We start from the raw sequence: 27,790 nt of genomic DNA on the forward strand, positions 1-27,790 counted from the left end.
TAGCCTTGCTCTCAAACATCTTCCTGACTCTCTTTCCAGCCTCAATTCATTCACCAGAGGGTTGGCCCCTGCATGTTGCTAGCTATTCAGGGATGTGAACTCATGTTTGCAAAGTACCACTGGTGCCCACGCGTGGCCGCCCGGGAAGGGAATGTCAGGCTTCAGACCCTAGCAAGTAGATCCCAGGGACTTGCCACAATGCTTTCAGTTTAGAGGACCACATGGCTCACAGCTGGTTTCATGGGCTTCCCCATCTTTGTCTAACTGTGCCCTGATGCAGCCGAGTTCTGGGGGCTTCTGTGGGAGAAGACCAGAAAGGGTGGGAGTCATGGAGATAATGTGGATGAGGCCTGGGTAGGGGAGAGGACTCAGAAGCTACAACTACAGTGCCATTCAGGAAAAGACTACTAGATGGTCCTATAGGATCTAATGGGAGCCCAGAGCTGGACACGTGTCAGCCGGGAGTCTCCCCAACATTGATGATGGTTGGCTAGAATACCGATGGACAAATGGGAATAGTGAGACAGTGAAGGAAGGGCATTCCAAGCACAGGAAAGGGCACTTAAGGAGACTTGAAAGAGCTTGATACATTCTAGGAACTGCAAGTAATTCCAGTCTGTTGGTCCCTATGATCTACAGGACCAATTGACATTCAAAGCCCTTCGTAATCTTGCCCAAACATACTTCCCACCACTCCTGGCCACCCTGCTCCTGTCCCTTTGTTACAGCCGCTCTAACCGGTTCCTGTTCTCCAAGCAGGCCAGTCACATTCTGGCCTGCAGGCCTTTGGCCAGCTACTCCCTTTGCCGGGAAAATTCTAATCCTCTTCTTTGCAGAGCTAATTCCCTCTCATCTTCGGGGACATCTCCATCAGAAGCCCTTTCAGGGCACAAGCTGGATGCCGTATCTCCACTGTCTAGAACCCAGCTTCTCATTTTTGTTAATAGTTAATCACGTCAGGGAAATCTTCCCTGAGTACCCCAAATAGACGCCGCCCTCGGTGCTGCCATCAGGGCTCCCCGAACACCTGTCCACGCTTTGTCAGGGCTTTTTGAGCCAGGTATCATTTCTTGTGCTCATTTCTTTTTCTTCAGTGTCCAACTCTACCTGGCACAAAAGAGGTGCCCGGTACCTTTTGTTGAATGAATGAATGAATGAATGAATGAATGAATGAATGATTGGGCATGCCTTTTCACCTTATGTACCTTGTGAGCCCGCCAGGCCTGGACGGGTGTTTCCAAAGCCGGGCACAGTGTGTGGCCCTCAGCGCTGTAGCTCAGGCACCACCCTCACCACCCTCACCCCCGCCCTGGGGCCGCTGGATCCTAAGCCACTCCCGAAGCCGCTCCGCCCACAGCCAGGGTTGGAGGGCGCAGGCAACGCCCACTCCGCCAGGCCGCCTGGGATTGGTGCGCCCGCCGCCAGGAGGCGGGCACAGGGCCGGGCAGCTGCTGACGCTCGCGCGGCCAGAAAAGCCCCGCCAGGTGGCTGGCTAGGGGACTGACCGCGCGGCCAGGAGGTGGTGAGTGCGGGACGGGAGGGACGCGCGCGGCGGGCGGAGCGGAGGACGCCGACGACCGTGGCGCGCGCGCTGGGCGCTGCCCACGTCCGCCTCCCCACAGGCTGCGCGGGGCCAAGCGTAGAGCCGGAGCCCGCAGCCGGCCCCGCCCGAGGGACCCCGTCCAGGCGCCGAGGAGGTTGTCAGTCCCGGCTTGTCTTCCAGACCCGGATCACCCAGGCTCCTGGACGACGAGGAACCGCCCATCATGGCATCGGAGGTGAGTGGGACCCCGGGGACGCAGGTCCTCCGAGTCTCCAAACGAGGGGGAGGGGCGCTCTGGGAGCCAACCAGGGCCGTGACCTGCACACGGGATCTCCCGATGCCAGACCCGCCGCCGGCCACCTTCCTGGTAATCGTCTTCGCTGGCTCCAGGCGATGCGTACCTCCTGGTGCACAAGCCGGAGCCTGGGAGAAACCTGTGCCTGGACTTCCCGGTGGCCGCATTACCGTCGGCTCTCTCCCCTCACCTCCCCAGGAGCCTGTGTGACACTCACCAAGTCACAAGACTAGGAAAGGCCCTGACCTGACCTGATAGTGCTCCCAGCGAGGGGGCAGGAAAGGAGCTGCCCACTCCTTCAGCTCCCTCACCTCTTCATTCCTTCTTCCCCGATGCCCTTCCTGTTAGTCCCCACCCTGCGCCCCTTCTCCTGCTGCCGCAGTTGTCTCTGTGTAGCCCAGTCTACTTGACTCTGGCTTGTGCGAAGAACCAGGAGGTGGGGGACCATGTCCTGTGGCCCTAGTGGCCCCAGTGCCTAGTGGCTTCCTGTCTCACTGGCCTCCCTTCCTTAGAGCCAGGGGGCTCCTGGGTTCTCTTCCTGACCACTGACTAGGCACAAGTCCCTTTTCTCGGGCCTCAGTTGAATTATCTGGCAAATGGGGATAATAATAGATCTCTGTCTGCTTCTGTAAGGTACTGGATCGTCAGGTCAGGGCTTTGAACCTTTCAGGTAAAAGGGGCTGTTTGCTTGATGCCAGTGAAGGGTACCTGTGGCCTGGGAAGCAGGAGGTCTGGGTTCCAGTCCTTTTGGGTCCTCATTAGTTAGCAAGGCGCTTCCTCTCTCTGGACCTCGGTTTGTTCATCTGAATAAACTGGGTAAGAACGCCTGCCCTGCTAGTTTCTGGATCATGGTGCTGGGGCGGGGGGGGTGGGGACGACAGGCCCTGGACTTTGGAGGCAAACGAAGTTGGTTTCTGAAGCAGTCAGTCAACCTCCCGGGGTAACAGTGCCCGCCTCATGCCTAGCACAGGGCCAGGCTCTCGTACTACATAGCAGGTGGCCCGGTAAATGGTGGCTAATGATACTGACAGTAAGAACACGTTATTTTCCTTGTGCATTCTAAACTGCCTGTTGCTCATTCATCCCAGCCCAAACCAGTGCCCCTGCCCCCTTGCCCCAGAGGTATCATTCTGGCCCAGATGTGCCCTAGGTCAGAGGAGGGCCCTTTCTGCCACATTGGGTCTCCCCCTCTCTTCAGAGCCCACAGGGTGGCACCTCATTCTGACATCCTTCTGGGATTTTTTTTTTTTAAGATTTTATTTATTTGAGAGAGAGATTGAGAGCTTGTGGTGGGGATAGGGGGCCAGGAGCGGGAGAGAGAATCTCAAGCAGCACGCTCCCCACAGAGCAGGGAGCCGAGCGGAGCAGCTCTATCTTAGGACTTTGAGCAGAAACCAACAGTCAGACACTGAACGGACTGAACCACCCCGGCCCCCTCTTTCTGGGGTCTTTTTAAGCCTGCCAGTGGGGTGGCAGCTTGGCGCCCATCCAGAGTGGGCTGCCTTCAGGAGACCAGAGCATCAGGTGCCTTCTGCTTGCCCCAGGCTGCCCTGTGGGTTGGTGCTAATTGGTTTGGCTGCAGCCTCCCTTGTTAAGTAGTTGTTATTACTAACAACCCAGGCAGGGAGTCCAGGGCCTGCTGGAGGAGGCGGTGCCAGGTTCCTGGCTGAGGGGCCGGCTGGTCCCAATCCTGACCGGCACTGGCCTGCCCTGGTCCTCTGACCCCAGCAGACAGGAAAGGGACCCACGTGGTGCTTTGCAGAAGGTCTAGGCTTGGCGGGTAAGGGGCGGATCTAACTCAAAAGGTTGAGGGGGGGCGGAGGCTGCTTCTGCAGGGCAGAGTCCTCAGACAGCCAAGGCTGCCGGGCAATGAGGGGTCAGGTCACAGCCTGGAGCCTGAGCGCGCTGGAGGCCCCCACCCTGCCCCTGGCAGCCCTCGGCCCCTCCCTTACTAAGAGAATTTACTGAGTGCCAGGCACTGTGCTATGTATGCACTTAGAAATTTTACCTAATTGAATGCTCACAAGAACTCCAGCAGAGAGGTACTGCTATTGCCCTTATGTTACAGAGGGGTAACCCTGCAGCTTAGAGAGGTTATATACATACTCACAATCGGGGGGCTAGGAAAGGTCTGGGACACTGCAGGGTGACAGAGGAGGACATACGTCCCCAGCAGCACTTATAAACCCCCCCTCCACAGGAAAGTTGGCAGTGACGTAAAATGCCTACCTTCACCCAGGGAGCACTCTGCTACTCCTTGGCATTCTGGGGGCTGGGACGGCTCCCCATGTGTTCCGTACCCCTCCCCCATCTGTCACATGCCCTGGCCTCTGTACTCTTTCAAAACAGAGGTGTCTCTGTCCCACCCCTCTGCCCTTAGCTCCTGGGGGGCAGAGGGTCAACTAGTGACCTTCTAGAAGGCCTATGATAACAGATGTGCCAGAGGCGCTCTCCAAAGGAGTGGTGGAGGTTGGGATCTTAGGCCCTGCCCCAAGCTGTGGGAGAGAAATGCAGACCATTGGAGCCTGATGGGGCCCTTCAGGCGCTCCCTTGCCTGTCCCTGCTGCAAAAGTTCAGGATACCAGAGCCAGCAGAGAGGCCCTGGTGGAACACGGGGTTTAGTGTGCGGACTCTGCTTCAGATAGCTGGGCTGCAGTCCTGGCTCTACCACCCCAGCAGGGGCTCTGTGCCTTGGTTTCCCCTATCTGTAGCGGGATAGGATTGGTACCGACTTCAGAGAGTTTCTGTTGGTGCATTCCAAGCAATTAAAATTATGCCTGGCCCACAGTAAGAATGTGATATATGTTAGCCAGGATTATTATCCTTATTGTTGGAATATCAGAGCTGGATTCAAACTCCAGATTCCAGCGTGACTTCTCCCCTTGGTCAGTGGCAGGACAGGTCCCAGAAGTTCTGCTGTAGTCTCAGGGTGCCTTGTACCCTGCCATCATTTCCTTAGACAAGTGTCACAGGGTGGGAGAGAACCCTAACTTCAGTGTCCAGCCACATTCCCACGCTGACTCCCTGAGTGACTTCGGGCAAGTTCCTGAGCCTCTCTGAGCCTCAGTTTCCTTATCTGTCCAGTGAGAATAATCCTGCCTGCTGGTTGCCACTGCCATCAGACTTGATAACTCCCCTGTGGGCCTTTTGTGAGAGTCACTGTTCTCAAGGGTGGGGAGGAGATTAATTGCTCCTGCTCTCCTGGCCAGAGTGGGAAGCTATGGGGTGGCCGGTTTGTGGGCGCAGTGGACCCCATCATGGAGAAGTTCAACTCATCCATTGCCTACGACCGGCACCTGTGGGAGGTGGACGTGCAGGGCAGCAAGGCCTACAGCCGGGGCCTGGAGAAGGCGGGGCTCCTCACCAAGGCTGAGATGGACCAGATACTCCGTGGACTGGACAAGGTATCCTCTACACCCCGAGGCCCACCCTAGAGCCCCTTCCCGCGGTCCCAGGCTCCTACCAAGTCCCGAGCACAGGCGGTAGGGCCATCCAAGCACATCATTTTCCCTTGTGATGATATGTCTATTGAGAGCTCTTTATTTTTTAAAAAAACTTTTAAAAGCTTTATTTATTTTAGAGAGAAAGCAGGGGGAGGGGCAGAGGGCGAAGAAGAGAGAGAGAATCTGCAGCAGACTCCCCACTGAGCGAAGAGCCAACACGGGGTTCAGTCCCACAACCCCGAGATTATGACCTGAGCTGAAATCAAGAGTCGGCCGCTTAACCTACTGAGCCACCCAGGTGCCCCCGTCAAGGTGCCCTTTAAACCATGTGCTGTGCTGTGTCTCTCTTCATCTTTTAATGCCTCCATGGCCCGTGGCTCATGGGGGAAGGAGACCTGGGCCTGAGATGCTCCCTTGGGGGTGGGGGCTACACTTCCCTGTGGAGCACTCCTAGGACTCAGCTCTTATACGGAGACCCTCAGTGATCAGAGTCGGGGTGGGATCAAGGCTGTGGATGGCTGACCCCTGACACCTGGGGTTGTTGCCATCTGCTACAGGTGGCTGAGGAGTGGGCTCAGGGCACCTTCAAGCTAAACCCCAATGATGAAGATATTCACACAGCCAACGAGCGGCGTCTGAAGGTATGACCCCCTCCCTGTCCGCCTGGCCTCCCCTCTCCACCTCGCCCTTGGCCACTTGGAGCATAAACACCGCCATCCTGTTCCCTTCATCAGTGGCAGAGTGCAGGCCAGCCCTCGGAGCAGGTGGCCTCCACAGAGATGGCAGTGCCCAGGAGTAGGGAGGGAAGGTGACAGGGCTGGGAGGAGCCAGGCCTTGCCTGGGCTGACCCCACTGGGCTACAAGCAGGCAGACCCTGACCCCATCCCTCCCTCCACCTCCAGGAACTCATCGGTGAAACCGCAGGGAAGCTACACACGGGCCGAAGTCGGAATGACCAGGTGCTGCCCGCTCCTACGCCCCCCGCCCCACCCCATCCCTGGGCCCTGTGCATTCCCGATCTCGGGGAGCCCAGGTGGCAGATTTAGGGCTCGGCAGTGGCCCTGGCTCCCCAGCGAAGCCACACATCTGTCTCCCTGAGTGCCACCCTCTCCTCCCCGCAGGTGGTCACGGACCTCAGGCTGTGGATGCGGCAGAACTGCTCTAAACTTTCCGCCCTCCTCTGGGAGCTCATCAGAACTATGGTGGACCGGGCAGAGGCGTGAGTCTCCCGTGGACTCCCAGGTGGTGGCAGGGAGGGGCACGAGGGCAGCCAGGGCCTCCTCTTCACCAAGACAGGCACCCTGAAGGCCAGATCTAGGTGGCAAGGGTGAAGAGGGTCGGGGAGCCAGGCCCTGGGGTTCAGGGGCGTCCTGGAACTCCTAGACCAAGTAAGCCAAAGCAGCCAGGAATGGGGGCATTTCCTGCCGTGTTTCCTACTCCCATGTCCGCTGAGCTCAGCAGGCAGGGCAGGCTCCCCTCTGAGGCTTCATAAGTAGGAGGCTGAGGCCCTAGGCAGATGCTTGAACCTAAGGAAAGGGGCTGCCTATGCTTGGGTAGGCTTGGGGCAGCCCAGGTCTGTGCCCTCTGTCTGCCATCCCTCCCCCCTGTCCCCACCCAGCGTGGCTGGCGTAGGACAGCCAAAGCTGCCTCCCACGGGCCTCATCCCAAGTTTTGGCTCCTGTGACCTCACGTCTTTGGGGTTGGCTTTGCTCCTTGCAGACCTGGTGTCAGAGACAGGGTTGACCCTTCCTCTTCCCCAGCTCCCTGTGACCTTTCACAGACCTTACCGTCTGGGGGAAAACAAGGGCTAGGAACCGCCACCCTGGGGGTGCTGGGAGAAATAGGGAGTGACTGCTAATGTCTACAGGGTTTCTTCTCCGGGGGGAATGAAAATGTTCTGAAATTGATGTGGTGATGGGTATACACTGACGTGTAGAGTTTAAATGGGTGAATTGTAGGTGAATTACATCTCAGTAAAGCTGTTTATTAAGCAGAAAAAAACAAAAATCAAAACATCACGTACAGCACCTCAGTCTCTGTCTTGCCTACGGGAAAGTGCCCCCTGCTCTTCCGAAGTCCCTGGGAGCTTCTCAAGGGGTCACAAATGCGACTCCCCCTGCCGGGTAGTACCCCTTCTGTGTCTCCTCCTTTGCTCTCCAGTCCTGCTCCGGGGAGGCTCCTCGGCCCTGGCCCAGTCCTTGGATCTCCCCCCCCCACTTCTGGTCTCTTCTTTTATGATGTGTTTGTCCCCAGGATATCACTTGGTTTCTTGTGCAGGCAGATCCTTGGAAGGCTGGCCCTGCTTTTCCCTGGTGGGGCTCAGGCCTGCAGGGTGTGGGGTGACACAGGCACAGCTTGCCTGGACTTCCTGAGCCCCTCAGGCCCCTGCTCCTAATCTTCCCCCACAGGGAACGTGACGTCCTCTTCCCAGGGTATACACACCTGCAAAGGGCTCAGCCCATCCGCTGGAGCCACTGGATCCTGAGGTGAGTGGGCTGGGGCATAGGGCAGGGGTGCTGTGGAGGGGCTGTGATGGAAGGGAGGGCCCCGGGGTGCCCTGACCTCGTGCCCCCTGGCTTCCTACAGCCATGCTGTGGCGCTGACCAGAGATTCTGAGAGGCTGTTGGAGGTACAGAAGCGGGTCAACGTCCTGCCCCTGGGGAGGTGAGTAAGGCCCCAGTGTTCCGAGGACCTGGTTGGGGGTGGGGGCTGTGGCACATAGTTAACATGGTCCTCGGGGAGCAACAGAAGAGGGGGAGCTAGCACGGACAGGGCAGACAGCCAGGTAACTAACTGCCCTCTCCATCCGGGGTTCTTCATACCTGGAAGGGAGGGAACCCCGCATAGACCTGCAGCTCTCTCTAAGATGGGGATAACCGGGGGGTTCTCAAGTATGTCAGAGCGGGGCCAGAGCTCTCCAGAGAGGTTCCAGAGAGCCAGCCAGTTGCCCACAGTCTGCCATTGCGGCTCCCTGGGGACAAGTGTTCCATCAGCCACGCTGCCTAGGTGGCAGGCCTGACAGGCAAGGCTTGGCTCTGGGTGTGCATGCGCGTATGTGCCAGGAGCCCTGGTCACCTGGGATCCCCTGTTCCTGCAGCGGGGCCATTGCAGGCAACCCTCTGGGTGTGGACCGGGAGCTGCTCCGAGCAGGTGAGGTGCCCTGCCCCTCCTCCCCACGGAGATCCCCCTCAGCACCTGTCAGCTCCCACAGACACACACTTGGAGGGGGCAGGGGTCTGGTTGAAACCCTCATTTATTAACTATGGACACTGAGGCTAGAGAGGCAAGAAAAGGCTTGTGGCAGGGGTGCGTGGCACTGGGGACACTCAGGGCTCCTGCTTCCTTCCTGGGACCTATACGAGAGACCCTCCCCCACTCCTGTCCCTCCCTACGCTCCTCCCTAGAAGGGTCTCAAGGAGGACGTCGGTGGGCAACCTGATTTGGGGTGCAGGAAGCCCCTCCTTACCCTCCAGCCCAGCCCTATTGCCTTCCCCATCTCCCCCTCCTCCAGAACTGAACTTTGGGGCCATCACCCTCAACAGCATGGATGCCACTAGTGAGCGCGACTTTGTGGGTGAGTCTAGGAGCCAGCATGCTTGCCCTCGATAGGGCCGCTCCCCTGCAGTGTGCTCTGATTTGTCCTCTAGCCTGGCACCTCTCCAGCCTCCTCCCACCGCGTGTCTGCTCCACCTGGGGCTTCTCCAGGCTGAGCGAGGGGAGGCCCGGGCACCAGAAGGCCTGCTCTCCCTTTCCTCCCACAAGCTGAGTTCCTGTTCTGGGCTTCGCTGTGCATGACCCACCTCAGCAGGATGGCTGAGGATCTCATCCTCTATGGCACTAAGGAATTCAGCTTTGTGCAGCTCTCAGATGCCTACAGGTAAGCCTGGGCCCTGTCCTGCCCCAGCTCTGAGCCCACCCGCATGGCTTCCTTCCTCCGCCCCCCCCCCCCCGCCAGGCCCCGGGGCAGACCCGGACTGCTGGACTGCCTGCTGCTGGACCTCACCCGATCCAGCCTGCAGACCAGCCCGGGGGCCGGGGAGCCCTTTCAGCCCCAGCATCTCTGTCCCCAGCACCGGAAGCAGCCTGATGCCCCAGAAGAAAAACCCAGACAGCCTGGAGCTGATCCGGAGCAAGGCGGGGCGAGTGTTTGGCCGGGTGAGCAGGGCGGGGAGCGGGGCAAGGCTTCTGGGCTGACCGGGAGGGTCCTATGGGAACTTCCAGGATGGGCTCTGAGGTCCAGCCTCCCCATTCTCACTCTTTTCCCAGTGTGCTGGACTCCTGATGACACTCAAGGGCCTTCCGAGCACCTACAACAAGGACTTACAGGTGCGAGGCTGGGCCGTGGGTGAGGGACCCACCCGCACACACACCGCCCATTTCTCAGGGCCCTGGCGCACCCTGGCAGGGGCCCCGCAGAACTGCCACCACCCCTGCTATGCACCCAGCCCTTGACTGCCCTTGAGAACTGTCTCCTCTCTGTTGGCGTGGGTTGTACGAGGCGCCGAGTGTTCCCAGTGGAGGGCAGTGGGGATACCTCCGTGGGGGACAAGGCTGCTGGGCTCTCACCTCCTGCCACGTGCCTCCCAGGAGGACAAGGAAGCCGTATTTGAAGTGTCAGACACCATGAGTGCCGTCCTCCAGGTGGCCACGGGCGTCATCTCTACACTGCAGGCAAGCCCCCTGTCTTCTCCCCCAGGCCCCTACACTCTGGGATGGGCATGCCAGGAGGTGATCTTGCGAGGAGGTGAGGGCGGGTGCATCCAGAAGATCCGGGGGTGGGGGGAGGTGGGTAGGCGTTTGCCCCTGCCCCTGGGAACAGCGAAGGGACAAAAGGTGCTAGCTGCAGTAGAATGGAAGCGGATTAGACTCTAGGGGTCCCATCAACAGGCCTGACCAGATTCCTTTTTTAGTCATTTGTGATGGGAAATCTCAGGATGCACAGTTGAGAGCACGCATAGGGAACCCCTATGGACTAACCCCCAGCTTCAACAATAATCAACTCACGGCGTTTCTTGCTTTGGCCATCTGTACCCACTACCCGCCACCTCCTGGTCCTTCTGATGCACGCTAAAGCTGGGGGCAACCCCAGTAGCACCCCTAAACATCATCAGTGATGATGGCAAATGGCTCAAGCAGAGAGAGCAGAATAGGCTGGGTCAGAGTGGATCTGCGCAAGGCTGGGGACATCCAGGGTAAGGGTACCCCCCCTTAGGCCTGAGGCTGGCAGCTTCACCACCCAGGGTCCCCAGAACTCACCACTCCCCCCACCGGTGTCCCTCAGATTCACCGTGACAACATGGCACGGGCTCTTAGTCCTGACATGCTGGCCACCGACCTCGCGTACTACCTGGTCCGCAAAGGGGTGAGTGTGGGGTGGTTGGGGGGAGGGCCGAGGAGATGGGGATGCCCCCTAGGCAGAGGATGGGGCGCGTGAGGGAGGTCATGGGCAGAACAGGGATCAGAGGAAGATTGAGTCGGTGCTGCCCTTATCCCGGCTGTCCCAGATGCCATTCCGCCAGGCCCATGAGGCCTCCGGGAAAGCTGTGTTCATGGCCGAGACCAAGGGGGTCGCCCTAAACCAGCTGTCACTGAAGGATCTACAGACCATCAGGTACGGCCCCCTCCCCTCCCTCTGCTGCCTCCCAGGAGGTGAGCCTGGGCCCCTGAGGCCCCCGGGTGGCCCTGCTGGGCCCTGGCCCACCTTCTCTTCTTTCCCCCAGCCCCCTGTTCTCGGGAGACGTGAGCCGCGTGTGGGACTACGGCCACAGCGTGGAGCAGTACGCCGCCCTGGGTGGCACGGCGCGCTCCAGTGTCGACTGGCAGATCGGCCAGGTGCGAGCACTGCTGCGGGCCCAGCAGGCCTAGAGCCTTCTCCACCCCGCTCCCGAATAAAGCAGGCCCAAGAGGAAGCCTCTGCTTCTTTCCTGCCCAGCCCGACTCCCTCAGCGGTTGGCTTTCAGGGGTCTGTTGAGTGGGCAGTAGGGGCCATCAAGGAAGCAGAGAAAATGGACAAGGGTGGCAGTAGTCATAGATGGGGAGGGAGGAGAGCGGATTGCCTTCATTAGAACCTCTGCCCTGCTCAGGCCCTATGCGGTTCACTGCAGGCATCATAGTAACCTCCTGCTTAGAGCGTTCTGGGAGGGCTGGCCTCCTTGGAGCCTTGATGGTACCTGATGGGCTTGGTTATCTCAGTCAGTCCTTGTTCATTATCCTTCCTCCCAGCGTCCTCTAGGCTCCCCTGCTCATACTCTCCCCTTGCTTAACCCACACTTCCCTGAACATGACAGGGTGTCCTGCGCCCTCGTGGGGAGAATGGTATCTTTGGTGGTGAAGTCGGTCATCCAGCTAGCCTGTGATGCCAGGCACTAGCTGAGATTCATACACATGCAAAGATGTCTCCTTTGGACCATGAGGTGAGGGCCCCAGACAGGCAGTGCCTGGAGGGGCCTGCCCCATGTTGCAGTCAAGGACTTGCATTTAGTCTGCAAAGGGCCTGAGGCCAGGTCTGGTACACAGTAAATGTTCAATAGCAGTGAGTCCAGGGCCAGCAGAGACCTCTTCTACACAGATGTCACCAAAATCCTGATTAGAAATATCTGAAATTTATGTTTTATTAACAACAAAGCTAAACTCAAGGAAGAATGAATAACCCATCCCAAGTGTTTCTTGGGAGCAATGGAAACACTTCATAAACTCAACAGCCAAAACGCCAGCAGTGGGGACACCACGCCACATTCCAAAAAGGGCCAAAGCCATGGCTCGCAGAATGTTCTAGAGTCTTGGCTCTCAAAGTGTGGTTCCTCCTTCCCCTCCTCCTCATCTGGGAATTTGTTTAAAAATGCAAACCTTCAGGCCTGAGACGTACTAAATCAGATTCCAGGTGGGGGCCCAGCTATCTGTTTTTGCAAGGCCTTCAGGTGGTTCTGATGCACGTTCAAGTTTGAGAATCACTGGTCTCTCGAATCTTGTTACCTAAAATTGCCCCAGACCACCACCCCCCTCCCGGGTCCCAGCCTGACCTGATCCAGAATGTGCATTTTAGCAAACTCCCCAGATGCTTCTTGTACACATTAGAGTCAAAGTGCTGATCCAGAGAAATCTCCAATCTGGTCTCAGAAAGGAAGGAGGGACTTATGTCTGTCCAACAGCAGACAGGATTAAAATAATGATTGCCATCCATGTGACACAGGGAGCAGTTCGTCGGCAGGGCAGCACCACAATCTAAGTGGGAACTCTGTTTTCAGATAATCCTATTAAAAGTTTCTCCTTAATTAGAATCAGCCCCCCAGTGCTTCCCACCTGTGAGCCTGGCCACATGCCCTCCGACCCGACCAGAGGAATGAGGCTCTTCTGGCTCAGGGAGAGCAAGAGTTTGTGTAGCCTTTCTCCAGACTGTCCATACATGATTGGCAGACCCTTGTCTGCCTCTTTCTGTTCTGTCACCAACTGTCTACACCAAAGTTCAGTAGGACCTTGTCTTGTTTTCCCGTTGCTGCTGTAACGAATTACGCCACATGGTGGCGTAAGACAACATAAACATTATCTTATAATTCTTGAGGTCAGAGTCTGAAATGGGTTTTACTGAGACAAAATCAAGTGTCAACGAGCATCTGGGAGAATCTGTTTCTTTGCCTTTTCCAGTTTCTGGAAGCCACCTGCGTTCCTTGGCTTGTGGCCCGTTCCTTCTTCTCTGAGGCCAGCAATACAACATCTTCAAGTCCGTCTCTAACTCTGCCCTCTGCTTCCTTTGTCACATCCTCTAACTGACCTTTCTGCCTCCCTCTTATAAAGACCCACGTGATTACACTGGATCCACCTGGATAAATCAAGATATTCGCTTCATCTCATGATCCTTAACTTAATCGCATCTGCAAAGTTCCTTGTACCATGTTAGGTAACATAGTCACAAGTTTGGGGATTATGATATTGGAGAATCATTGTTCAGTCTACTACATTCTGTTGTCTGGCTCTCAAAGACTAATGTCCTTCCCATGTGCCAAATATTCATTCCATCCCATGCCCCCCCCCCCGCCCAAGTTTTAACCCCTTAAACACCAACACAAGTTCTAAGTCTCATCAGCTCAGAAGTCCCATATCTCATCATCCAAATCATCTAATTTAGGTATGAGTGAGACTCTGGGTGTGATCCGTCCTGGGGCAAAATTCCTCTCTATCCACAAATCTGAGAATCTCACGTGATTGTGGTGTGGATTAGAGCTCACACAAACTCAAGAAACAAATGATCTAATCCCAGAATACAGGGCTTGGTTAGGCACAGGATAACACTTAGAGGCATTTCAATTTATTCTTTTGTAAGATTTTACTTATTTATTTTAGAGCACAAGTGGGGTGGAGGGGGGTGCGAGGAGCAGAGGAAGAGGGACAAGCAGACTCTGCACTGAGCACAGAGTCCTATGTGGGGCTCGATCCCAGGATCCCACGATCATGACCTGAGCTGAAATCAAGAGTCAGACACTCAACCGACTGAGCCACCCAGGAGCCCCAAGGCATTTCAATTGTAAAAGGAAGAAGATGGAAGGGAAAAAGGAATCACTGGTTCCAAGCAATTTTGAAATCCAATCCAGAAAATTCCACTAGGTTTCAAGGCCTTGGGAGTGCAGGTTTCCCCTAGTCTCTGAAAGTACAGCGTTCCTATGAAACTTTTCATAAGCCAAAATGGGATAAAGTAAAAAAGCAATTACCATTAATTTCATATGGAAAATCTTTGAGCCTCTCTTAGGCTTTTCTGATACCTTAGAACATACCCTGGTAACAGAGGCACAAAATAAATCAAGACAAAGCACAGATGCTCACAGACACAGTTCAAAGCTCTGGTGGCTTGATGCTGAGAGGCTGAGTGCAGTTCCTGGGGAAGGAGCTAGGTGGGGCCGCTCTTGCTGCTTGGGGTGCACACTGCCTCCATAAAGGCTCATGGCAAAACAAACAATGCCGATTTTGCTTTTTTGCCTTTTTAAAAGCAAAAATCTTTGGATTTCTTTTGGTTAGTCAAAACGGGTACTAACGTAGATCTTTCATAAAAGGGAAGTGGCATAAGGCAAATTTGAAAAGCATGGGATGCCTGCAATCCTCGCTGCTTTTAAGCTCTGCCCTCTGGACCTGCCCCAACCCCTGCAGAGCCATCACTCCTTTTCCCCGAAGGAAACCACACGTCTTTACAGTAGAGTAACATGTAAGTACATCGGCCTGTTTCCTGCTTGTAGAATTTTGAGGAAACTCGGGAAGCCTTTAATTTCCTCTTCTCTCTCTTCCTTTTAGTCCTCGCTAGCAGTGTTTTGGCTGATATAATATCCTTAAGAACTTTGCAGGTCTCCTGTGAATGTCACAGGGGTTCACTTCACGAGACCAGAGAAAATGGACAATCGTGGGGGGGGGGGAGGGAAAAGTTGGGGATCGCAAACATCCTGATTTCAAAATCTACCACAAAGCTACAGTAATCAAAATGGTGTGATACTGGCATAAAGACAGACATATGGACTAATAGAGTTTAGAAATAAATCCTCACATATATGGCCCAACAGTTTTCAGCAAGGGTGCCAAAACATTCAGTGGGGAAAGATAATCAAGTACAAAAGAATGAAGTTGGACTCTAACTGAATGCCGTGTTAAAATGGATCTATGACCTAAATGTAAGACCTAGAACTGTAAAACCCTTGGAGGAAACCACAGGGAAAAAGCCATAGGACATTGGATTTGGCAATGATTTCTTGGATATAATCCAAAGGCATAGACAACAAAGGAAAAAAATAGATTGACTTGATGAAAGTTTAAGAATTTGGTACATCAAGGATACCTAGTGACAGAGTAAAAAGGCAATGCACAGAATGGGAGAAAATAGTTGCAAATCATATATCTGTTGAGGAAATAATATCCAGAACCCATAGATAACTCTAACTCCACCACCAAAAAAAAACAACCCAATTCAACGATGGGCAAAAGCCTTGAACAGACATTTCTCCAAAGAAGAGATCCAAAAGGCCAATAATCACTTAAAAAGATGCTTAATATCACTAATCAATAGGGAAATGCAAATTGAAACTACACCCAGTAGCATGGCTACTATCAAAACCCAGAAAATAGCAAATGACAATTATGTGGAGAAATTAGAGCCCTTGTGCACTGTTGAAGAAGGGAATGTAGAAAGACATCCATCACTGGATTTAGGGCTCATCCTAAGCCAATATGACCTTGTCTTAACTGTTCATCGGGTCTCCATTCGGCACTGGACCTTTTTTTCTGCTTCCCATCTACTCCAGCTCGGCTAAAATGCCCCCCTCCCACCCTTTGAGATTGCCCTGGTAGAGTTTGGATTGAGGTTTCCGGAGCCACCCTTCTCCCTAGAGCACTGAACTCCATGAGTTTACACTGCAACAGCAGCTCACTTCTGGGCCATGTGCTAGCGTTGTGGGATTCCTGCCCAGTATTTGAGACAAAAGATGGTTATTTTTGCTAAGGAAAGGGTGCATTGTGGGAGCAGGGACCTGGTTGACCCTCCCTAAAGGTGGACAATGACTTCATAAGGAGTGGATCAGTTTGACAAGCTCCCTCCTTAGGGTCAGGACCCAAGCAGAGCTTCCATGTGCTGCCTTAGCGGATGCCCGTCCTGTGGCCGACCTTGAAGAACACCTCCAACCCCCTGAAGTGCCCTGTGCTCCCCCAAGCAGGCTTGAGAGCTGGCCTGGTCGGTTGGCAACGGCCTCATCTTCAGCTCTTGCTCTGATAAGTGCTCCCTCCTCCGGCCAATGGGACATTCCTCTCTTTTCTCCACTCTTGCCCCTTTGAAAGGCCAACTCTGGGGTGTCCTCAAGCATCCTTCCTACTGGCAGAACAGCTCTGCAGTCTGGAAATGGGAGAGGAGAGGCAGCCTTGACCCATCTCCCAGGCTTTTGCTCCTCAGAGGTGAACTCAGACCCCTGAGCAGGCAGAGCCTGGAGACCAGGGGCCTAGATAGCGAGAACTTTTTTTTTTTTTAAAGATTTTATTTATTTATTCAACAGAGATAGAGACAGCCAGTGAGAGAGGGAACACAAGCAGGGGGAGTGGGAGAGGAAGAAGCAGGCTCATAGCAGAGGAGCCTGATGTGGGGCTCGATCCCATAACGCCGGGATCACGCCCTGAGCCGAAGGCAGATGCGTAACCGCTGTGCCACCCAGGCGCCCCGATAGCGAGAACTTTAATAAAAGTTCAAGACATTCTAACTCCCTGGGGTTGTTATTTTTTCCTTCTCTTCATTTTGTTTCCCCTGGAGTGAATTCTTTTTTTTTTTTTTTAAGAATTATTTATTTATTTGAGAGAGAGAGCACCGAGCAGGGGGAGGAGCAGAGGGAGAGGGAGAAGCGGACTCACAGCTGAGCAGGGAGCCCGATGTGGGGCTCGATCCCGGGACCCTGAGATCATGACCTGAACCAAAGGCAGACGCTTAACCAACTGAGCCACCCAGACACTACCTCCCCCTGCTGCCCTCCCTCCCCCGACTGGAGTGGACTCTTAAAGGGAAAAAAAAGCCTCTGGGAATCTTTTCAGGGATGGGAGGAGAAAATTAAATTCTGTATTTGCTGTAATATTCTGCTTATCTTGAAAAAAAAGTATGAAGTCACAGAGCTAAAAACACTGATTTCAAATTTGGAATTTCACAAAGCAGAATTACAGTATAAACACATTTACTTTAAAACATTAAGAGGCAAAAGACCACATATATAATTCCATTCACATAAAACACCTGGAATAGCCAAATTTATGGAGACAAAAGATAGATCAGTGGTTGCTTAGGACTAGATGCGAGGGACAGAAGGATAGAAAGCAAAGAACACAGGGGCGCCTGGGTGGCACAGCGGTTAAGCGTCTGCCTTCGGCTCAGGGCGTGATCCCGGCGTTATGGGATCGAGCCCCACATCAGGCTCCTCCGCTAGGAGCCTGCTTCTTCCTCTCCCACTCCCCCTGCTTGTGTTCCCTCTCTCGCTGGCTGTCTCTATCTCTGTCGAATAAAAAAAAAAATCTTTAAAGAAAGCAAAGAACACAGAATTTCCTTTCAAGGTGATGAAAATGTTCCAAACTTAATTGCAATGATGGTCATGCACATCTGGGAATATGCCAAAAGCTATCGTGTCGTACACTGTAAGTGGATGAGTTATGTGGTATTTGAATTACATGTCAATAAAACTGTTTGAAAAAAATAAACATTAGGGTGCTCTCTTTGCTGAATCCACTGTGAAAATGAAGAGCATTTTCAGTAACCACGCTGTCCACATTCCAGAAAATGTCATCACTCTGAAGTGACAGTTATTGTGAAAAGCCCAGAGGAATCCTGTGGAGGGATGTCATCAGTGTAGAAATCAGCCTCCTTGGAAAGAAAAGCGAGAGGCTCTGGGCTGACAAACAGAGAGGAACTGGCGACCGTTCCGTCTGTAGTCAAATATAGCACATGAGCAAAGGTGTTCCACTGGGTTTCCATTAGGATGAGGTCATTTCCCCATTTATGTCTTTATTCAGGAGAGCAGGTCTCTTGTTAAAATCTGCAAATTCGGGACACCTGGGTGGCTCAGTCAGTTGAGCCTCTGCCTTTGGCTCGGGTTATGATCCCAGGGTCCTGGGATCAAGTCCCACATTGGGCTCCCTGCTCAGTGGGGAGTCTTCTTCTCCCTCTGCGCCTTACCCTGCTTGTGCTCTCTCTCTCTCTCGTGCTCTCTCTGACAAATAAATAAAATCTTTTTTTAAAAATCTGAAAATTCTTGGATGAAAAAATCTATCTGCTGGTTCAAATGAGGCCAGGTATTGCTTGGTCAGTATCTCAAGCCCAGAAATTTACTGGCATTAAACTTGTACAAATTCACCTTCTTTGATTCAGCAAGGTACAACAGTTAATCTCAGGGATGTCAGAAAATTTTTAGATGTGCTAGACAGATCGCTGATGAAAAAGGTCTGAGGTTGTCCATCTCGAGAAACAAGAAGATGCCAAATGAGTCCCAAGACCTATTTGAGATATTGTTTAAAAGCAATAAAATTTATCTATTGGGGAAAAAAAAAAAAAGGAAATCTCAGGTGCCTGGGTGGCTCAGTCGCTTGAGTGTCTGCCTTTGGCTCAAGTCGTCATGATCCCGGAGTCCCAACATCGAGCCCCATGTCGGGCTCCCTGCTCAGCGGAGAGTCTGCTTCTCCCTCTCCCTCTGCTCCTTCCCCTGCTCATGCTCTCTTGCTCGCTCACTCTCTCAAATAAATAAATAAAATCTTAAAAAAAAAAACAGGAAGTCTCAAACTTGTGCTCTGATCAGCTGAGTATCCTGTGACTTGCTTGTTTAAGCTCAAGGCTGCGCCCCACCACAAGGGGAAGCATGCTCTATTAGTACTTTCTGTCCTAGACATCAGGAAGTCCTTTGCATGTAGGGTCATTTGGGAAAAGGAGTGGAAGTGCCATCAACCATGTTAATGCAGTTTTGGGTGTATTGCCTTGAGTAAGTCATTTACCTCTCTGAGCCTTAATTTCCTCATCTGTAACAGAGACAGAAGAAGCATTTTACAGTGTTTCGAGCTGTAAGGATCCCTTCGCAGAATCCCAGCTCACAGGGATTGCTATCAGTATTGTCATCAAGCAATTGGAATCCAGCGGGCTCCCCCACACACCCCCAGGTCACCTTTGCCCCAGTGATGCTCCGTATGCTTTCCCCTGGCAGGGCCCATGGGATGGTCATGGAACACGGAGGGGGATCCGTTGCCAGAAAGTCATAGTCCAGCTACAACCAGCCAGCCAGGACTCCAGTGCGGATCCCTGAGTACAAACGTAGTCACAGCGGCTGTCCCAGGAAGAAGGAAAAGGGAGAGGTTGCTTCTGACTGAGGAAACAAAATAGCTGGTGTCTGAACCATGCTTAGAAAGATGACCCAGAGAACAGGACAAAGAACGCTGCAGTCTCCAAGACAAGCCCTGGAAAGTATTTCTGGGCCCAAGAGACAGGTGCACGAGTAGAAGTGCGTGGAGCGATGGGAGAGACGCCCGGAAAAGCAGCTTAAGACAGACAGGCTTACAGTCACATAGCAAAGTGACTCCAGGCTTCAGATGTACAATAAGGGTGAATAAAACACAAACAGAAAAAGACCCCAAAAGATCTATCTCGTCAAGATTAAAGTAAGCGAGACCTCTTTGCGAACCAGACATAAGCAGGAGGGGTGCACGGGGAGCCACAGGGCCTGCCCCTAGCTCAAGGGCAGAGCTCATGGCCAAGGGCTTCCATCTTCTCTCCCCTGGGGTAGCAGGAAGTACAGCTGCCCATGGGTGCAACCCCCATGGAGAGCCCTCAAGATGCCCAGTAAAGGGGAAGATGGACGGACCCTCCACCCCGCAGCTCTACGCCTAGAACATACCCAGGCAAAGTCTCACACGGGAGCATAGGGTCAGGAGTCACCTGAGGAATGGAGGCTGCAGTGTTGATGGTGAACGTGAAAAATGGAAACAGCCTACATGCCGAATAGGGTAAGGGCACAATCAGGGGTGGTGTATTCGCACAGTGGAATCCTCTCCAGCAATCGAATGGTTGAGTTAGAGCTACGTGTCCCAGCGTGGCCAGGTCTGGCCAAAGCACGTGGCTACGCTGGCTTCTGGGGTGGGAGAGTAGACTCCCCTCCCAGGGAGGGGTGCTGCGGTCCGTGAAGGGTTGTTCAGTCTACCACAGGTATTCAGAGCAAGAAATGAGCGAGGTCACTTCAGACTGCGACCAGGGTCGGGGATGAATTAGGGAGATGTGAGAAGGTGACTGGAGAGGCTGCTACTTGATCTCAGGTGTGTGAGAGAAGAACATTACATGCCCCTTATTCCTCCCATCTTGTTTTTCTCCTTCCCGTATGGTCGGTTTTGAGCTCTTTTCTTGAGGTGGTGGAAAGCTGATATTGGGTCTTGAGAATGCTGCAGGAGAAAAGGAGTTTCAGGAAGGGTATGTCTCCTCTTTCCAGCAACTGCTACGCGGAGACGCCATTCCATGTCATGAAGTTGGTTCAAGGAATCTTACCCGAATGAAGTGTGGAATCGAGAATATTTATTTATTTGTTTGGTTTTTGTTTGGTTTTTGGGGTTTTTAAATTTTTTATATATAAAATGGAATGGAGAATATTTATGAAAGTTCTGTCCAGACCTGAAACTTGTTCTATTTTCTGTTACTAGAAGCTGTCCTTGGAAAGGAGACACTGATTTATACAGCAACATGGGGCATCTCAAATCGTTATGCTGAGCGAAAGAAGCTAGACACAAAAATCATCCTGCATAATTCTATTTGTGTGAAACCCTAGGGAAGCCAGATCTAACCTGGAGTGGCACAAAGCAGGTCAGCGGTTGCTTGGGGCCAGGGGTGAGGACAGGATTGACTGAGAAGGGTCAGAGGGACCTGCGTGGCGCAGTGGAAAAGTTCTATATTTTGATAGTGGTGATGGGTACTCAGGTGGGTACGTTGGCCAAGTCTTATCAAACCGTACACTTAGAATGGGTATGTGTTTTATTACATGTAAGCTATGCCTCCAGAATTTGTTTGGAAAAAAAAAAAAAACTGCCCTTGGAAGTATTTCTGAAAGGTGGGGGAAAAACTTTTTAAGACAGTTGAACTTTAGAAACTATTTTTAGATCTTGTAAAAATAATCTTTAATCTCTAAAATACTTGTTACTTTAACTAGTTGTACTTCATAACTGCTGCCCTGATACTGATATTAAAATAGCAGGGGCTCCTCGCTGGCTCCGTCAGTAGAGCATAAACGCTCGATCTCGGGGTTGTAAGTTCCAGCCCCACCTTGGGTGTAGAGATTACTTAAAAATAAAATCTTTTGGGGCGCCTGGGTGGCTCAGTTGGTTAAGCAGCCAACTCTTGGTTTTGGCTCAGGTCATGTTCTCAGGGTCATGAGATGGGGCCCCACGTGGTGTCTATGCTCGGTGGGTAATCTGCTTGAGATTCTCTCCCTCTTCCTCCCCCTTTGCCCCTCCCCCCATAAATAAAGAAAATCTTTCAAAAAATAAAAAATAAAATCTTTTTAAAAATTAAAATAGCAATCAAAATGTCAAGTGACATCTCTGTATTCCTCATTTATGTATTTGTCCACCCTGAGGATAAATCTGACAGTTCCCTTTTCTCTATATACGTAGGAATGTATAATAAAACCCATAACTCTGTCAATTCCTGTTCAAACAGGAGTTTGAAAGTCTTTGAGAAGTAGTACGACAGAGTGACTACACGTATAAATCTGGAACCCGATTGGTTAAGTTCAAATTCGCTCAGCAAATTGGTTAAGTTCAAACGCTGCCTGTTACTAGCTCTGTGGTATTAGAAAAGTTTCTCGACTTTGCTGTGCCTCAGTCACTGCATTAATAACATGAGAATAATAATAGTATCTACTTTGTAGGGTCATTGTGAGAAGTAAATAATACACCAAAAGCAACCAGTACATGGCACATAGTGTATCAGTCAGGTTAAGCTAGTTATGCTGTGGTAACAAACAGCTCGAAAATCTCAGTTGTTTGAAACAATACAGGTTTATTTCTCCCTCCTGCCATATATCCATCACAGGTTAGAAGGGGGGCATTGATCACCCTAAGTCACTCAGCCACTTAGGCTGATGGAAGTTCAATTTTGACTCATGTTTCCATGATCTGACCAAGTCAGGAAAAAGGGATGTGGCCGATTAGACACTGGCTCTTAAAATGTCTGCTGTTTACATTCCACTTAGCAAAAATAGTTACACTGTCACACCTAACTTCAGAGGGGCAAGACCTTGTGTCTAGAAATGGGGAGAACCAGAAATATTTGGTGACCAGCACTAATGACTACCATGGTTAGTTATTATAATTGCATTTTGAAGTAGGTAGAGGAGGACTTAATGAGGAGGTGACATTTTTGCAGAGGCCAGAATAAAAAAGGAGAAACTATGGGAGAAATATGTGTAAAGTCTGTAAGGCAGGAATGGGCTTGAAGTATTTGAGAAACAGAAAAATGGTTCAGTGTTTGGAGAATGAATGAATGAGAGCTAGCAGGGCTGGGTCACACAAGGCCTTATAGGTCATGGTAAGGAGTTTGAATTTTATTCCAAAGTGTAACGGGAAGCCACTGGAAGGTTTTAGCCAGGTGACATGGCGTAATCTTTATAAAGATCATTCACCGTGGTTGCTCTTGTGGGATGGGCACGTATGGAAAAAGGGAGATCAGTCTGGGTGAAGACGCTGGTGGTCTGGACCAAGCCAGTAGCAATATAGTCGGAAACAAGCTGGCATAGGCAAGATGAATTTTGGAAGGGGAGCTGATGGATTGGATGTGGAAGGGGAGGGAAAAGAAGGAATCAGTAGGTTTCTGGCCTCAGAAACTGAGTGGTGATGTTACCCGAAACTGGGTTCATCTCCTGGTGGGTGTTGAGTCAAAAGACAGAACCAAGCCAAAGAATAGGAAAAGGCAGGGTTTTTACCTGCAATGAGTAAAGGAGAACACCAGGGATATTTCCCAAAGCAGTGACTCCTTGAGCAAAAGGGGAAGTTTTAGGCCAAGAGCACATACATATTTATGAAGGGGCTTGTGCAGTGGGGGATTCAGCACGGAATTGGGGCAAAAGTCATCTTAAGGCGACAGAGTCCAGGTCGAAGTCACAGGGCCAGCAAGGGTCGCATTATCAATTCTCTGGCGCTAGTAGGTCTGGTATCTGAGTGCTCAAAGGGGTTTAGATCCTGCAAAGATAACTCAAGAATCTTTATCTGGTCAGTCTTCACCTTTGAATCAGAGCTGGGAGTTTTACCATGGATTTATTGTGCCTGATATGATTAGGCTGTCCCTGACAGTGGCTATTTGTTCTTACATTTTTCGTTCCCTTAAAATCTTCCCCTGGGGTCTATCCTTCTGCAATTTCAACATATCCCAGGAAGTGCTGCAAGAAATGTGCTTTGGGCAAGCAGTGCTTGTCAAGCATAGATGTCAAGATGGGTGGGGGCCTAAGAAGACTTTTCTTATGTCAAGAAAGCTATGCCTTGGCTTTCTTTTTCCAGAGACCTCGAACTCCTTCTGCTCACAGTTATTGAGATGGAGATTTTTTCCTGAAGTAGAAACTGGGGGGTAGTGGGGTTTTCTGAATCAAGACTTTTGGTTTTCCCCTGTTAATTTTGAGATGCTTGTGGATATTTAAGGGTTGATATCAGGTGGTACTTTGGTATATGAATTTGGAGCAATGTGGAATGGCCAAGGCTGGAGATGTAAACTTAGGGGCTGTGTTAGTTACCTATTGATGCGTAACAAATTACTCCCACACCTAGTAGCCTAAAGCAACAGACATTTATTATATCACGGTTTCTGTTGGTCAGGAATTTGCAAGTGGCTTAGCTGGGTAATTCTGGTTCTGGGTCTCTGATAAAGTTGCAGTCAAGGTGTTAGTTGGGGCTGCAGCCCCTTGAAAGCTTGATAGGGCTGAAGGATCCATTTCCAAGATGGCGAACATAGAAGGCTATTGGCAGGAGGCCTGAGGTCCTTGCTGGCAATTGGCAAGAGGCACATGAAACACCATAGGTACTTCAATATCCTTCAGGACTTGGCAGCTAGCTTCTCTAGCAAGAGATCCATGAGAGAGCAAGAGGCAGAAACCACGCTATGACCCAGTCTTAGTAGCAACATATCATTTCTGTCATCTTTTCTTGCTCTCACAGACCAACCCTGATGTGATATGGGAGGAGATTACACAAGGACATGAATCTCAGAGAATTTTATCATCATGTATATAGTATAGAAAGCCATGAGAATAGCTGAGATGATTTGGTGGGGGGAGAATATAGATAAAGAACCCTAGGACACTCCAACATTTAAAGATCAGTCAGAAGAGAAGGAGCCAGGAGAGGAGGCCGAGAAGAACTCTTAGTGAGGCAGGAGGCAAAACAGAAGCATGTGGCTTCACAGAAACCTAGGGGAGCATTGCCTTGAATAACGAAGTCAAAGGTTACGGAGAGTGAGAAGACTGCAAAGTAGTTTGGATCTAACAACACAAAAATAATTGGTGATCATGCCAAGAGCAGTTTCCATGGAGTGTTAACCCTCATTGGAGTAGGTCGAGAGTAAAGAGAATGGAAAAATCTGGCAACATTGAGCACCGAAAATCCTTCTGTTATTTTTTGCTATGGAGAGGAACTCGGGATCGAGGGAGAACACTTTTCTTGATAGGAGATCTAGAACGTGTTTGGATGCTACACAGAAATGGCCCAAAAGCAGGACAAACACTGTCAGTGCCTGAGAAGGATGGGTCACTGAGAGGAAGTCCTTGAGAAGGCATGAAGAGATGGGATTCTGAGCCCACACGGAGGGGCTGGACTTGGATGGGAACAGGGACAATTCATCCAAGGTAATAGAAATGCAGGCAGAGAATGTGGGGGCAGCTGCACAGGGGTGGGTAGATTTGGTGGTGGAAGGAAGGTACGGGTTTCCCATCTCAGAAAGGTTTTATTTCATTTCATTTCATTTCATTTCATTTCATTTCATTTCATTTCATTTCATTTCATTTCATTTCATTTCTTCCTTTCCCTTCCCTTCCTTCTCTCCCTTCCTTCTTTCCTTGACTTAAAACCACAGAAATTTATTATCTCACAGATCTGAGGCCAGGAGTCTGAAATCAAGGTATTGGCAGAGTTGGTTCCTTCGGGGGCCCTGAGGAACACCCATACTGTACTCCTCTCTTAGCTTCTGGTAGCTGCCAGCGATTCTTGGTTCCATGGCTTCCAGACTCATTACTCCAACCTCTGCTTCTCCTGTTTTCTTCATGAAATGTTAAGATGAAGGTGTACGATAAACATGGATCCTTAGAGTTTTAGTTTCCATTGTGATACGAGAGTTTTGACATTTTGAAGCTTCTGCCAATCTTTTCCTATTTCTTTTCTTTTCTTTTCTTTTTTTTCCCCCAGCTTGCCATTACAGCTTCCTCTAGGATACTTTACTCCCTTCTGTTACGGACTAAATGTCTGTGTCTCCCCAAAGCCCGTATGTTAGGGCTGTAATCCCCATTGTGTCTAATCTAGAGTAAGGAAGTAATAAAAGTTAAATGAGGCCCTAAGGGTGGGGTCCTGATCTGATAGGATGAGTGTCCTTGTACGAGGAGACCCCAGAAATCTCTCTGTCTCTGTGTGTGTGCACCCTGAGGAAAGGCCATGTGAGAACACAGCGAGAAGCTGGCAGTCTGCAATCCAGGAGGAGAGCTCTCACCAGAAACCAAATCAGCCAAAGCCTTGATCTTGGACTTCTGGCTTCCAGAACCGTGAGAAAATAAAATTCCGTGGTTTAAGCCACTCAGTCTGGGGTATTTTATTATGGCGGCCTGAGCAGACAAAGATACCATCGTATTTGAAAAATGATATGGTTCATACCAAGAGAGAATACAAAATCAATCCGAAATGAAAGCATTCACAAGAGCAATTCAAATGCATTTCATAATAGTTGCTACATGGATACTGAGCCACATAATCACACCATCAAATTACTCTTTTTCAACATTCATTGATTTATCGGTATATATATATGTGGACAATCCGTCAGTAGAACATTTGTTTCTTCAGACCATTTCGCTGCACTGATGGCAATTTTGCACGCTGTTTCATTTGGAGCCACCAGACTTTCCAGAATGAATGCAACAGCTATGCAAAGACGTGAGCTCATACACTGGGATGTGAGTTCACAAAAAGATACAATCACAAAAAGATACAATATAGTACTGGTATAGGTTGTACCCTACCAACACAGGAATTGTAATAAATTCTATTTTACACAAATCTTCTAAACAAATTCTGAGGCTATTCTGTTAAGAGTGATCTTACCTTATGAATAGGTATCAACAAGAATGTCTGCTTGCAGTTGTACTTACCTAGTGATTGGAAGAATTTTATAAACATTCACTTCTGGCTCCGCACATTTAAAGCCTAGTTAGACAGGAGAGAAATCAGAGAGGAAAGAAAGAGTGGTCTTAAATAAGTGAAGTAAAAGCTATCTTACTTTTCATAAATTTTACAAAAAACATAAATCTGTGTGTTTTAATTTGGGCTCCCCCAAAGCAGAGCTGGAGATAAGGGCTTGGATGCTGCTAGTTTGAGAGGGGATTCTAGGAAGCAGGGAGAATAAGAGAGGAAAAGGGAACAGCCTAGATAGGGGTGGGTTATTGAAGACAATTTTATAGGAAATGGGGGCTTGATTCCCCTGGGGACTTGGAGAAGCAGACACAAGGTCTGTTAGAACGTGCAGCCTAAAGGAAAGGAGGTGGGAGGGGTGCCTGGGTGGCTCAGTCATTAAGCCTCTGCCTTCGGCTCAGGGCCTGATCCTGGGATTGAGCCCTGCATCAGGCTCCCTGCTCTTCTGGGAGCCGGCTTCTTCCTCTCCCACTCCCCCTGCTTGTGTTCCCTCTCTCGCTGTCTCTCTCTGTCAAATAAATAAGTAAAATCTTAAAAAAAAAAAAAAAAAGGAAAGGAGGTGGTAGCATTTATCCACTGGCTCCCAACCCCCACTGGGGGGAGTTGTCCCTGCCCCTCACTTCCCATCTGTGAATTGGATAGGGATAAAATGGGGACTCCCACTCGGGCACACTTTGTCTTAGCTGGTGGCTCCATTCTGCGGTACCATTGGAGTGACATACTACTTCTGTTTACTATCTTGGCAGATGGGATTGGGGAAGAGGGGAATTGCCAGGGCTTCCTCAATACTCCATCAAAGTAGTTCAAACATCCTTACCTCACTTACAGTTAGCCACTGTTGTGTTCAAGAGTTGAATAGCCTTGCCAGGAGTATAATAAGGTTGACTTCAGATATCCTTTCCAAGACATTACATCCCAAGTCACGGAAAAGTTGCCCTGCCCTATGTCAGTAAACCTTCCCTATCCAGCTTAATGTTCCACACCCCGCTCTGACGTATTCAAGTCCACTCCTTCACATGTTCCCCCTTTTCTGTCAGTCTTGAAATTCTTTCATTGAGTAAACTATTTCCTCGGAGTGGGGCCTGTATTTTTCTGCTCACGTTGTGCGGAGACCTAACCCCAGGTATTGGTCTGGAGGCAAGGAGAGGAGGAGGGTTGGGATCGGGAGGGGAGCATCGTGTGCGGCATCCTTCTCAGGTGGGATCTTCACCTGTGATTTCTGTCAAGAGGAGGCTACTTTCGAGGATGTAGGGCTTATTTAACTGGTCAGAGGACTCAGGTAAATCTGGGGGTTCAAGATTTTCAGGTACAACCACCCAAATGTCCATATCCCAGATCCCAGAGCCTCACTCATTCCTTGTCCGGACCCTTAGTCTAGCTAATACTTGGCCCAATTTTCAATACTGTCTTCCTATAACTGCAGGAGGAGAATTCCTTCCAGTGCCAAGGAGGCCTTCTGGCTTTCACACTGAGCCCTGTATTGCCAGCTGGCTGAACGGAGCCTGTCATTCTTTTTCTTCAAGGTTCCCTGGGCACTCAGCAGAAGCAGCTAACTCCAAAATTCTTATAATCGCCCTTACTCAAATTTCATTCAGTTATATATATATTTTT

General features: G+C 50.9%; 1 protein-coding gene across 3 annotated transcripts; it reads left to right on the plus strand.

Annotated features, from left to right (window-relative positions):
• Positions 1–1,403: 1,403 nt before the first annotated feature.
• On the plus strand, positions 1,404–11,190 carry ASL (argininosuccinate lyase). Of its 3 annotated transcripts, none has more exons than XM_045786116.2 (17): positions 1,404–1,522; positions 1,724–1,778; positions 5,048–5,242; positions 5,839–5,922; positions 6,184–6,240; positions 6,403–6,500; positions 7,690–7,767; positions 7,868–7,945; positions 8,379–8,431; positions 8,793–8,855; positions 9,044–9,158; positions 9,352–9,436; positions 9,548–9,607; positions 9,869–9,952; positions 10,563–10,643; positions 10,786–10,892; positions 11,002–11,190. In XM_045786116.2, the coding sequence occupies exons 2-17, from the start codon at positions 1,767–1,769 to the stop codon at positions 11,144–11,146; spliced, it is 1,395 nt and encodes a 464-aa protein (XP_045642072.1). In that variant the 5' UTR covers positions 1,404–1,522; positions 1,724–1,766; the 3' UTR covers positions 11,147–11,190. The 3 variants fall into 3 exon arrangements, with proteins under 3 accessions (XP_045642072.1, XP_087724585.1, XP_045642071.1); XM_087868459.1 differs by lacking the exon at positions 1,404–1,522 and adding an exon at positions 10,355–10,473 and having other exon boundaries at positions 1,529–1,778; XM_045786115.2 differs by lacking the exon at positions 1,404–1,522 and having other exon boundaries at positions 1,529–1,778.
• The last annotated feature ends 16,600 nt before the right edge of the window (positions 11,191–27,790 follow it).

The sequence above is a fragment of the Ursus americanus genome, chromosome 2 (genome assembly GCF_024610735.1).
Source record: "Ursus americanus isolate L20-20 chromosome 2, mUrsAme1.1.p, whole genome shotgun sequence".
NCBI lineage: Eukaryota > Metazoa > Chordata > Mammalia > Carnivora > Ursidae > Ursus > Ursus americanus.